A 13,728-nucleotide genomic window follows, 5' to 3' on the forward strand; every position below is an offset into this window, starting at 1 on the left:
AATATTGATAAAATGTGTACTAAAATCGAATTACTGCATATCTGTATATCACGTCATTTATGTCTTTCTTCTCGTACCACGTGACTTACCATTTAGTAGCCCGTGTATTTGAATTATGCGCCAGACTCTTTTGCCAAATCCTACTGTATATTCCATACATATTCGACCAATATATCTGAGGAAATACTGTCGTTGCATTCACGTTGAAGTTGTCAGATCGAGGACTAACGGAAGGAACGTGGGTCTACCACTGCGAGTTAAATAGCATATCATCTACCTAGCCACACATTACGTGGAATTCGGGTTACAACTCCAGCAGCTTTATCAGACGACGTCTTTTATACTATACAATCAAATAACATTATTGAATTTTGACTTATAATCTCAGAGTGCGGCCCGCGAATGGATTTGCATGTTGAATGCGGCCGGCGAGCTAAAAAGTTTGCCCATCCCTGCTATAGACTTTCTAATATGGATACCAAAAGACGTAGCTTAGCAGAACCCCGGCCAATCATTTATATGCATAATTTGATATTATCGCTTTGATTGGTTACTTCCGGAGGAGCTATTAATTTAAATTCCCGTCGCTGTAAAGCAGTGGTTCCCAACCTTTTTCCATCCGCGTACCACTTCGAGGTTATATGCAGTGCTCGCGTACCACCTACATAATTTACGCACGACGTACGCGGTGAAAATGTTTTCACCATTTATGACGTCATAATCCCGTAATTGGCCTATGTGGGGTGTAGGGCGATTTTTACCTAAAAATTTGGAGAATTTTGACCGAATTTTGACTTCACGTACGCAAATTAGGTGTTTTCGCACATAATGTTAAAATTGTACTACTTATATTCAATTTTGGTAAGGACTGTCTGTCCTTACGAAGTAGTATGGCCTGAAAAAGCCTTTTTGACTTAAAAACTGACAAATTTTGACATGAAAAAACTTTATTTTAACGATATCTGGCTCAGTAGTTACACCACGTATTATGGAGGAGTTAATTAAAATTTGTTGTAGTACAACGACGAAACATACTTTCTTACATTCTCGGGTGAAAATTGTCTGTCCTTACTAAGTAGCTTGCCAATAATGGAAAAATAGCCTACCGTTTAACAGCAGTAGTTGTTGGTTGACAACACTGAAACTGTGCGTACACTGCTGGTGACCCACCATGGTGCTTCATTCTGACAATGTTGTCATACACGTCATACATCACAATTAGGCCTATTCATCATGCGCTTCTTGATAAAATATCCATGCAATGCCCAAGCAGTCTTGCTTCAGTTAGGATATTACGGTACGTTGAGAATAACACCATGTCAATTGACAACCTATTCGTTTCGTTTGACAATTTATGATCCACGATGAGCAGACAATGGGCCGCCTACAACGGTAGGCCTATAAAGTAGGCTTAAAGCTTTAAAGTATCAAATCTACGATACAAACGAAATGGAGGGGTCAAAAATCTTTTGACTTTGTAAACAATTTTGACAATTTTTTGACTTAACGCTCAATTTTGTAAAAAAAATAGCCCTACTAATACCAAATTTTATTAAACTAGGCATTATCAGCCCGGGTTGATGAGATGAATGGAATTGTTTTTTCACCACTAGTCGAAAAAATTCAAAAAATTCAAAATCAAACCCACCTGAACTAATAACTTCCTTTGGTCGAAAAAATAAACAGAATCTACTCGCGTACCACCTGGAAGACCTTCGCGTACCACTAGTGGTACGCGTACCACAGGTTGGGAACCACTGCTGTAAAGTGAAATCTTCCTGATTATGAGCACCACCTTATGGTGTGTAAGACCCACACTGTTCCCTCTAAGCTGCGCGCGTGCGCGGCCGCGCACTGCTTTTAAAGTCGCCGCGCACTGCAAAACGTGTGCCGCGCACACAGGCCGAAGTGATGACCTTTTTCTAGTCGTTACGCACTGTTGTCCAAGGGACCGCACAGTGAGTTGGTGAATGTGCGCAGACTCGTGGAAAATGAGAGGGAACATTGGTTAGACCCCTCCACCAACACTTTTGATATCAACTGTTAGTATAGTTTTATAGGCCTATACTACTGCCCGACCGATATCGGATTTTCAAGCCATAATGACTATATATTAATTATACCTTCACCGATAACCCAGATATATACAGACGATATACAAAAGATGTGGCATCTATCTCTAGGTGTACATTACAAAACTTCAACTTCAGAGAATTCATCTGAACAGATTTATACTTCAGCCATCACAGACGCAAATTATACTTCTCTGACTCCTTCCCTGCTACCATCGTATGACTTCACAAAAAATGCTTATATTTTTACCTCTAATGGCTGATACTACGATATTTCTTTCAAGGTATGTGATGTGAACCCGATACTATCGGCAAACAGATATCTGTCGGACTCTTCAGTAGCAGTACTAAAATTACATTCAACCGATCCAACATAGGTAATCTCCCCATAGTTGCTATGACTGTCGAGGTGAGGTCATACTGAAGCAATCACTAAAGTCAATTCCCAATTTAAGTTTTTTTGGTCAGTCGTCATCATATTGCACGAATCGTGACAAGCGCCAATCTTCACTGATTTACCGTGCAACAATATTCTTGGATATTCACGTAATCATCTTCGTTAGAATTCAAGATATTGATTCTCGCTTCAATACGGGGAATCTATGTATAGTTGTATACATATGTAGTAGAACATACACGTTGCTGTTTCTAGATATAAAGAATTAATTGATCATTATTAGTGATTTCATTATGTGAATTTTATATTTTAGACAGGCCTCTCACATGTATTCGACAGGCAAGTCAGCTACAAAGTCGTCGTATACTGCATTAAATTAGAACATATAGCCTAAACAATTTTCGACCAACAGATTTGGCTTATCGCAATGCCAGGATACTAGCGCAATTACGGAAAGAGCTTACACATGTATGGCTGTTTCGATTCCGAGTAAAGTATCGAGTCAATTTAAGCAATGAACAGCGACCCAACTTATAGGCGCCCTGCACCTGCATAGAAGGAAGATGCTCTTCGCCATCCTGATTTCCTAGCAGGCGGATTATGGGCACAATCAGACAAGCCGTTTCGGAGAACGCGCAGCACGACTGACTCTTCCAGGAACCATATAGGTCAATTCTGTGTCATTTCATGACAAATTGCGTGTTTAAACTAGCGCAAACTAGGAGCCCGAACGAATATTATCAAATCAGCAACGACATGACACTTGTAGTAAACACCAAGGCCATGCTATTCGACTGCCTGCTATAACAGGCCTTGAGGCTGATCGGCTGCAGTTTCATAGACTGCCTGGATAACTGGCATGAACACACCCCAATGGACTCAACCTAACACAATCATTCGCGAATGGGTGCTATCATTTGACTACTATAGCAATAGGGCTAATTCAGGTATATGGTATGCCTTCAGGCTGATACCACGCGCCATTGGTGTGAGATCATCGCCAATTTTATGATCAAAATCAGTGTTACTTTCAAGTCACGAACGGCTCGTGACCGACCAATGCTCGACGCATTTTGATATTATTTTGAGAGTATTAAATGAAATTATACTATAATCACGAATCGTATCTACCAGTCCACCGTATCCATCTTATGGCGAATCCAACGCACGCAATCTGAACGGGAATATACGTCGAAGAATCATAATATATTTGTACTGTGGATACGAAATAATACATAATAAAATGACGTATCCAGGAAGTCTAATCAAAAACAAGATCAGAAATAATGGTAACTGCAAACAAGTTCATACATACGCATCAGATTTTGTGATTGTCCGAACTAAGTAACTGAAGACCCATTTACACTGCCAGTTTGAGTAAACTATTTTACATTATTTACGAATTTTGAGGTTGTAAAAATCGTCAGCACGCCAGACACACATCGTTGCAAGAAACCAGCTTGCAAAGAGGGCTCTCCGTTTACATAAGGGAATGGGTAGTCCACTATCCCATGGTACAAGGCATTTTACAAGATGGGTCGTTGTACCCCAACGATGGCCATGTAAAACTAATCTGGCGGCGTAAATAGGCCGTGAGCGTGCAGCACAACTGGAATAACAGTAGTCAGTGCCAGAAAAAAAAACATAAATTTGAAATAGAACGCTCACAGAGACCTGTGAAGAGCAGCAACTAACATAACCCGCATGCGATTGCATGGATAGAGGCATTCTCACAAGTTGAAATAATAGAATATCGACGTGAAACTAGTTTAAACATTCCTCTAACAATAAAACAGTTCAGACGTCTTCAGAGGTGGTCAGTGACGAAGTACTTCTACCTCTTTGAATACTCGAAGTAGATTTATCCTATCTGCACAACCAACTCAAGCGGTCATGTTTTAGCACTATTTACCTTTCCTAGGGTTACCTCATTTTGGAATCGGAAACGGAGGACATTTTTATCAAATCATCAAAGTTAGCTTACCGAAATTGAAAACAGCTGATTTTGAAATATTAACTGGAAAACTTGTTGTTACTTACTTTTTACCTATAGTTCTGTGGTGTTGACTGACTACCGCGTAACCCGTCGTTCATATTTAAGGCCGAAATTCAACGTCTTCCGTGGTCTTTTGGGTCATTTTAGGCCAAGTAGGAGGATAAATTGTCAAAAAGGACGACACTTGGATGAAGGGAAGACATTTCTTAAAAAAGGAGGACAAATCCTCCTACGTTTGGTACCCCCTACGTTTTCACACTGCCACGAGTGAAATTGTCATAACTGGGCGAAATACCTCCGAACCATGGCAACTATACACATTTTAAAAAACTGCAGCCAATTGTCATCGGTCGTTTTGCGTTGGTCGCAAAGAGTCATCTTACAATTTGTAAAGAAGCCACCTCCGATCAACTGCTACTTCAACTACTTACAGATTAGTCTTCCAGACCTTCATTTTCTACTTCTTCTCTCAGTAGTTTTGACATGTCTCGAAAATCGTTACTGCTACTTGTAATTATAATAAATATATGTTATTACTTCTACTTGTGTACTTTTCAGACCATCATTTATTATTTTCACTCAAAGTAGTTTTGACATACTTTGAAAATCACTACTCGTATTGTAATTGAGTAGATATTTACAGCGTCAGCACTACTTGTGTGGAATGTGTACAGACGCCGAGTTCTCTGACCACCTCTGAGCATCCTAGCATAACGAATATCGCAGCGCTGCACACAATTATTCAGGCGCTTTGATAAAATCGCCCCAAGCGTGAAAGCACTGTGTAAACTCCCTCCCTTCGTTGCCTTTCCTAACCAACCGCAACCTCCGTTTGATACCCTTGCTTTTCAAATGCTGAATGTAAACGGAGCAAGTCTTCAAACCCAGCTTGACCTCGACCTGGCTGGTCTGCCCGCCCACCCACATATAGACGATATCGCCGTTGTCCAGTATCATGATATCATCGTCGGCTAGGTCGTCCTGACAGAAGTCGGCGCATTTCTCCGACACGGCAAAGTATCCTTTTTCGTTAGAGCACCGAAACAGCCTGGCGTGCCGCATGTAATTTGCCTCTTCCGGGTAGGCATCGGTACGCTGACCGAGCCCGACCCAGAAGAAATTTTCCGGTTCTTCACCCTCGTTCAAAACCTGGACGCTGTGATCCCGTGAAAACATCATGTCCACCAAATCCTCCATCAATTTGGAATCGCGAGCAGACGCGACTCGCCCGATCCAGCCGTACACGATACCGGTCATGTCAACGCTATTAAACGGCACGCTCAGTATGTAGCAAAACTCAGAATTGAGCAGAAGCGGATCAGGCTCGATTTCGATGCACCTGGCTGTTAAGAGCCCGCCGTTTGACCGAATGTGGAAAAACTGAGGCTGTTCATCCATTTTTTCCTTCCTCACCGCAGCCTCCTTCCTGCTCCCTTTGAAAACCACAAATTTCTGCCGGAAATGCGACAGAAACTTCAAGTTTTCCTGCTGCTGCCGCATCTTCACCACCTCGAGCTTGCCGGGGAAAAGGGCCTCAAACTTTTTCTGCAGCGTGAACGTAAACGTGAGCCATCCCATATTGGACGCTTCGCGGCCCTGCCAGAAGTACACTACGCACTGAATGTCGTCCTCGTGTTCCTTGTCCTCGTCGGAATCGTCGTCTTCATCGTTGACGGCCGGCACCCAGTACCGACACAAGAACACGTAGCAGTCGCGGGTGTAGAACTTGCCGAATTCTTCCTGCGAGAGCGTCGTGAATTTCCTTCCGTCGAGAATGAAACCTTGCATCAGTTCCAGATCTTCGTTCCACTCTTCCATCAGCTGTTCGGCTTCGTCGTCAGGCATCGGAGGCTGACGCGGCATGAAAATCGCAGACAAATCGATCTGATCTTTCTTCTTATCCTGTCGGATAATCGTCCCTTTATCTGCGTTTTGCGTGTAATCCACTTTCAGCACGTCAGTCCAGCCGTGGAAATAACTCTTGAAGATCACACTCTCCGTGCCTTCGAGCTGCCGCGACACTATCGTAAACGAGGGTCTGTGTATCATGTGCATGATCTCGGAAGCTAATTTCAAAGCCGCGTTTCTCAAGAGGCGGGCTGACTTGCGTCCGATCCACACGAAAACATCGGTCTGCGTGTCCAGGATGTACACGGACTTTGTGCTCAAAAGCGAAGAGACTAATCTCTGCTTCGGTATCAGCTCCAGGTCGGGTGTGGTCTCGTGTTCCAGCAAAAGTTGATACTTGACTTGCGGCAGTTCTAGATAGCCCATGCCTAAATTGACGCGATACAGAGCGGGCCTGCCGCCTTGGTAGATGGACAAGTCAGCCGGTGATATTTCGTCAGGCATGCCGCCGAATAACTCCCAAAAATCGTCCTCTTCATAGGTCTGATATGACATCACGATCTCGGCCTGATTCTTTCTTTCGTACTTGTTGATTTTTTCCGCGATTAGTCTCGCTTTGGAACGCATCACTCCTTTGGCTTCCGCTCCGACCCAAACATAAATCGTCATGCCGTTATCGAGTATTAAAACCTGCGTTGGGTTAAGCGAAGACCATTCGATTGGAACAGGAAATGGTGTCAACGTCCGCGTGCCACGTAAAGCATACAGTCTCAACGGATATTCAGTTTTTTCTACAGAATAAAAACCACTTGCGGTTCCGCCCTCAATATACGCAATATCGTTATCGAAAAGGTCAAGAAACTCGTCGCTCTCATCCTGCATCTCTTCTCGAATGCACCTGCCTTCTGCGCCTAGCATGTTCCTGAGATTGACCGCATGGATCGCGCTGCAAGCTTGTTTGTCCATGGTAGACTCGAGGCCGATCCAGTAAAATATCTGCCAGTTTAAATTCCCGCTTTCGTCCATATTTGTGCCGAGCACGATATAGCAATCGGCTTCGTAAAATTTTCCGTAGAACGCTTGATCTTCAATAAGGACCGGGTAGAAATTCTCAATCTGCCAGATGGTGAGCCCGGGATACTGACCGATTTCGTCTGTGAATATCGCGGTGTAGTCTATGTCCGGTTTCTGTAACTGTTCATTCCACCGTTTTGAACTACGGATCAACGCAGCGTGACTGGAATCCTCTTCGGTTGTTGATGTGGATTTACGTCGTTTCTGTCCGGTGACGTCGGAAAGACCTTGAAGAACTTGAGCCGTTTTAGCGTCATCCGCTTTCGGGCGTCTGAGTCGGTGACGGCGACTGGTGTGATCCTTTTGAGCAGACGAGCTGGAATCTACATTTGATGGCGGAGTGATACCGATTCTTTTCAATTGACCGCTCAGAGAGAAGTCTATGTCGTATACTTTGTCGTCGGGCTCCGCGTTTGCCGCGGGCTTGGGCGGCATGACCAGGTTTGGATTACCTCTCACGTCCAATTCTTGCAAATGTTCCAGCCAATGAACAGCTTCCGGTAGAGTCACGAGCCTGTTGTTGGTTAAAATCAATTTCTTCAAATCCCCGCATCTGCATAACCCTTCCGGTATCAGTTCCAAATTGTTATCCGACGCGCAAAACTGTTCCAAGCTCGACAGTTTTCCGATACTTGCGGGAATGCCTTCAAAGTCGAGTTTGTTGTCATTCAAATAAAGCCGTCTGAGGCATTGCATTTTACTCATAGTGGTTGGAATTGAAGTCAACTGATTGTTTGACAAGTTCAGAGTCACCATCTTCGTCCAAGTGTCGACGAGCATTGATAATTCGTGAATTTGATTGTTTGACATGTTCAGTCTTTTCAGCGACTGGCAAGTATACAGGCATTCTGGAATCCGGGTGAATTCGTTGTGTGATAAGTCGACATCGTCCAAACTCTTCAAATTTTCCAAGCTGCTTGGAAAATTGGAGATAGACCTTTGCGTATTCCTCAAATGCAAAGTTCGAATAGCAATCATGGATGGTAGTTGCCGAAGCTGTGCATGAATCATCGGATTGTCGTTGAGAATTAGAGTCGTCAAATTCACGAGTCTCCTCATCTGAGGTGGTAAAGTCTCTAGTTTGTTTCCACTCAAATCCAAATGGATCAGATCAGTTAAATTTATGAACATTTGCGGCGGGATGCCGTCTATTTCGTTGTTGCTCATATTCAAAACAAGCAGTCCGCGACAATTTTCTAATTCCGGAGGGACTGTTGTCATCAAGTTGTGGCTTAGATCCAACACCGTCAGCTCTTCCAGACCAAATATATCTGAAGGTACCGATGCATTTCGTAACATATTGTGATGAGCATTGATTGATTTAAGCTGCGGAAGTGACGCCAAGTCGCCATGTAATGATTCCAAGTTGTTCCTTGACACTGATATCTCCTCCAACTTTTTCATGTCACCCAATTCTTCTGGCAAGTAGCATAGGTGTGTTCGGTCCAACTTTAACCAGCGTAAACCGGACATGTGTTTTATCTTTTCAGGAAACATGGCACCTTTGAAGTCATATTGAGTTAAATCGACTCCTCTGACAAAGGGAAGTACCCCAACAGACATGGTGCAGTATAAAGGTTATACAACACTATACTTCTGTGCAAAATGAGCGGATTGTTAGGATCACATAAGAGAACAAATAGAGTTTTTTAGAACATGATTAGTCAAGGCCTAACTATAGTTCTCTGAACACCAAATATTATTTTTAATGATCATGATGAGATTATAACGAATAATCCAGTATGAAATCGGTGTCCTGCGCTCACACAATTCTTCAATTTTTCAATTTAATAACTCTAACTTGGAGAATCATCGCTGCTCACCTGTTATTAGGCAAAACGTACCGAGGATGAACAGTAATGAATATATCAGAAAATTGAGTTATCCCAACAATATCGGTGCTAATCGAATTGCTCGGAGAATTATGACATTGCTTCAAAAACGGGTGATCCGAACTGCGAAGTCGACATCTCATCGGTCAGAATGTCAAATACACCCGACCCCACCTCCTTCTGAAGTTCTGATAAGCGCAAGCGAGACCGAGACGGAAATCAATGATAGCTTGTTTGTTTATCAACGTGATTCTGACAGAAGACATACCCGGAAAATTAGGTCTGATATAAGTTTCTGTGGTTGACATGAACGCCATGACCATAGCAATTTGCAGCGTTGGGATGTGTTGTACAGTCATTGAGAGTACTCGAGTTCAAGTAAAGCAGTATATTTAGTAGCGAACAGGAGTGTCGAATGGTTATTTTAAGGAGATCGAAATTCGACTTCCAGAATACAGATTGCGGAAACAGATTGCAAGATGCATCTTCTCGCCCTATGCGGTATGGCCTATGGCGTCGAAAATAGGTGCAAAATCATAATCTGTTACCGCAATGAAAGTGGTGGGAATCTGTCCAAATTCTAAAAAACGGCAGAATTAGTCCAAAACGTATCCGAGACGAGTACTGGAAATAGATTAAGGCCACTTGACTAATTAGAGAATTAGAAGTACTTCGTTACTGAACAGTGAACAACTCAGTTGAAGTAATAACGTTGTTTACTTTTGTTTGTCTATGAAAGCGTTACCATCGCATTGTGTCCTATCGCATTGTACATTGAGTGTGACTGTTCAGATGAAAATATAACCCAACAATGTTATGTTATGTTACTCCGATGTCCGGTACTCGCTACATCACAATCCGTATCCGGTACATGTGCTGCTGCGTCTGTTTCGCTGCAACTATAGAAAACTATACTGCAACAGTGCAACGCTAACCATTACGTCAAGATGCGCGTGTAACATTATTCCAGTCTCAACTGAAATCAGCTGTATTCTGACGATTTGTGGACATTGCAACGGCGTGTCCTTTTATAGGCAATGGTAACAGACAGGAGCGTTGATACAATGGAAGGTCTGAACCTCTGTCTGAAACTTTGCAACCTGCTGTTGCAGCACGACGGCGACGTGGAGGACGATACATGCCTTTATCGTATTCTCTCTGAAGTGGAACGCCATCTACAAAATACCGATAATAACCCAGAAGGTTTAAATACCATCCAAACCGAAATTCAATTGCTTTTAGAGAGGCTTGATGACTGTCGCTCTGTATCAGCATATTGCTTTATAATAGAATTTGCTTCCCACATTCTCACAGTAGCTCGTGACAGCATTTCTACTAGAAATGTACTCAATAATTTGTTGGTATATCCTGAAAAGCATTTTGAAAGCCATACTCGTGATGATTTATATTCTCTCTCGTATTCATGGCTATCCATGATTCGTAACGTAACAAATGTTTGCGAGCTCATCTCTCACTTTCAAGCTACCGACAGTACATACTTGCAGGTATTGAAAATGACGGGTTGCTCGTCAATGTTTGTCCAAAGACAAGCTGTAAAATCTCTAGCAGCAATTATTGTAAAACTTCACGAATCAGGCCATGATTTGTGTCCCTTTTTAAATAAGTTTTCAGATGTCAAACTTTCTCCAAGTAGTCTGATTCAACTGGCTCATACTCTGCTCACACATTCCTATAACGCTGGTGTTGAGATACTTGCATCACAAAATTATTTGCTACAGTTTATTGCAATTGATCGAGACTTAAAAGATTTATGTGCCAATTATGATAAAGATCTGTGTCATTTCTTTGAGTCATTTTTCTGTAGCGAGTATAAAACTTTCTTAACTGATGTTACTGAGAGCATTGTTCTCCCTCATGTAACATTGAGATGTGCATCCAATTGTATCTCTAACCATCCAGCGAAGGCTACCGGTTGGAAAATCTTGACGTCATTTATCATTCACAGTCCGCCATCAAAAGAAAGAACAATGGCATTATCAATCATTTCTCAAATCCTCGAAATTCAAGATCATCCTCAAGGCTCTTGCTTCGTAGGTGTTTGTGAATTTGACACCTGTCAGAAAGTGTTGAATGCACGTAAACATAACAAACTGGCCATGGCAAAAATATTTTGTCATGTTTTGAATGCTGTGGCAAACAATAAAACCGATACAAATCTGGATGATCTTATGAGAATCATCTACTCCCTAGTTGTAGTTGTGACAGCCGCTTTGAGCTCCGACGCTGTATCAGACAAAATCACCATATGCATCTTCCTGGAGAATAGTAATGCGCTGAATGCCCTGCTGGTCTGTTTATTGCAAAATTGCAATTATTTTGTTGCAAACGGTGATTGCATACCAAAGTTAGTGTTAGCATTTCTTACAAAACCCAGCTCCCATCATAGCATAATCAAGCATTGTTATATGTTGGCGATATCTTTTTTGCAAATTTCATTCTGCAAAGATTTCATGTCCGCATGCATTAGTGCTTCATTGAAGAATCTACATGACAGACGCTGGGAAACTAGGGACTCGGCACTTGAATTTTTGTCGTCTGTGTCGCTGAATCTCCCTGAGACTACCTGCGAATACCTTACGAATATATGCCTGGAACATTCTGTTCACAAGGAATGCCTCAGGCTTTGTCACGATAGTAATGCGCATGTCCGCGGTGCTGCTCTGGAACTGCTGGGAAATCTTGTACTAATAACAGAAGTGTTTTCTGACATTGATACCTCTTTGGGCGCGATTATACAAGTATTGCAAGAGGATTCAGATACCATGCCAAGGAGAAAAGCAATTGCGGCATTGACAAAATACTTGAAGAAGCACAAGGAGCTTGTCTCAGCATTATATAACTCAGCAGTAAATGAAAATTTCTCCCATGATGAAGATGTGGGAAAGGTACTAAGCATAATTCGTAGAGGACTATTTGAAGATCTCGACTGGGAAGTGAAGTACAACACACTTGATATTCTCTCGCTGCTAATCAGTTACGAAAAAAAGACAAATGAGTCCGGTGCTGCATCAAACACCTTCGCATCAATGTTACGCGAGATGCAGGGAGACTATGATGATGTCGTGAAAGAGAAAGCAACAACCATTGGTATAAATTTTGGCATAATCGACTCTTTGCAGTCCAAAAAATGCCTGGAAAGTACACCAGAATTGAATTCCTTGGTGTTGGAGCTCTTATCTTCGTTAGAACAAGGCACTGCCGATAAATGCCTTCGACCAGGAGATGAAAATGTTGATGATGATTCAGTGATCTTAGATTGTTATTAATTTGGTTTACCAAGTTTTTCACTCTTCCTGTTTCAGATTTGCCTACCCGTACATACTACATATGCTGAAGTTGCGATTTGTTACTAACTCTATTTGGTTAGTTTCTACATTTGAATGCATAAGTCGAGTCGGAAGCTCTGAAGTATCATCAATTAGGGATATATTCTGTCCACAAATACAGTGTCGTCGACGGTATTCAATGGCCAGCGGAATTAAATTACTAGGGCAAAAGGAAGCGCAGGATATTGATTTGGAGCTTTTCAATGAATATAAATTTAGTGTAGACCAGTTGATGGAACTGGCGGGGCTCAGCTGTGCTACAGCAGTGGCGAAAGCGTATGGTCCCGCTGAATCCAAGCAGAATGTGCTGCTGATATGTGGACCTGGTAACAACGGAGGAGATGGATTGGTTTGTGCGAGGCATCTTTTGTTGTTTGGGATTAAGCCAACAATTTTGTACCCAAAGCGCCCTCAAAAGACCCTTTACCAAAACCTGGTAACACAGTGCGAGAAGAGTGATATTGAATTCATCGAGAACATTCCTTCTAATGAAGAGCTCAAGAACTACACCGCAATTGTCGATGCAATATTTGGCTTCAGCTTCAAGCTTGGAGATGGGGTGCGTCCACCTTTCAGAGAGATTTTAAAAACATTACACGAGACATCCATCCCTATCATAAGTGTTGACGTGCCATCCGGATGGGATGTCGAAAAGGGCCCAGCTGGATTGGACGATAGTCTGATTATTCGACCAGACTCTCTGATATCTTTGACCGCGCCGAAAAAATGCGCCAAGTATTTCAAGGGGCGGTTGCACTATCTCGGCGGGAGGTTTGTACCAAAAGCGCTGGAGGCAAAGTATTCTCTAAATCTGCCAGCATATCCAGGAACTGATTGTGTGGTCGAATTATAGATTCGTCAAGTTCTATCACTTTGTGAGAGTTTATTGTAGTGATTGATCGATATCATCGTGTTGGGAGTTTCCTAATATATCTGAATACTAGGGCAATTTTTTTACCTGAAAAATCTAAATTTTGACCTAACATATGCAAATTAGGTGTTTTCCCACATTATGTAAGAACCACTTATCTTAATTTCTGGTTGGAATTCTGTCTGTCCTTAGAAAGTAGTTCGGCCTGAAAAAAAACTTTTTTGACTCAAAAACTGACAAATTTGGACATGAAAAAACTTTATTTAAATGAAATCTGACCGTATTAAGAAT

The 13,728-nt window shown here is 42.2% G+C and overlaps 3 protein-coding genes across 3 annotated transcripts; 2 read left to right on the forward strand and 1 right to left on the reverse strand.

Moving 5' to 3' along the window:
• Nucleotides 1-4,179: 4,179 nt before the first annotated feature.
• Nucleotides 4,180-9,012, reverse strand: LOC145434205 (protein flightless-1 homolog). The gene has a single exon (XM_080311534.1). The coding sequence runs from the start codon at nt 8,948-8,950 to the stop codon at nt 5,204-5,206; it is 3,747 nt and encodes a 1,248-aa protein (XP_080167660.1). The 5' UTR covers nt 8,951-9,012; the 3' UTR covers nt 4,180-5,203.
• Nucleotides 9,013-9,584: 572 nt separating this feature from the next.
• Nucleotides 9,585-12,543, forward strand: LOC145434206 (uncharacterized). Its single transcript, XM_080311536.1, has one exon. It carries the CDS (start codon nt 10,257-10,259, stop codon nt 12,504-12,506), a length of 2,250 nt encoding a protein of 749 aa, XP_080167662.1. The 5' UTR covers nt 9,585-10,256; the 3' UTR covers nt 12,507-12,543.
• LOC145434207 (NAD(P)H-hydrate epimerase-like) lies at nt 12,435-13,511 on the forward strand. Its single transcript, XM_080311537.1, has one exon. It carries the CDS (start codon nt 12,568-12,570, stop codon nt 13,417-13,419), a length of 852 nt encoding a protein of 283 aa, XP_080167663.1. The 5' UTR covers nt 12,435-12,567; the 3' UTR covers nt 13,420-13,511.
• The last annotated feature ends 217 nt before the right edge of the window (nt 13,512-13,728 follow it).

Source organism: Botryllus schlosseri, chromosome 2, assembly GCF_051294905.1.
Source record: "Botryllus schlosseri isolate E-star chromosome 2, Bs_hap1, whole genome shotgun sequence".
NCBI classification, from domain to species: domain Eukaryota; kingdom Metazoa; phylum Chordata; class Ascidiacea; order Stolidobranchia; family Styelidae; genus Botryllus; species Botryllus schlosseri.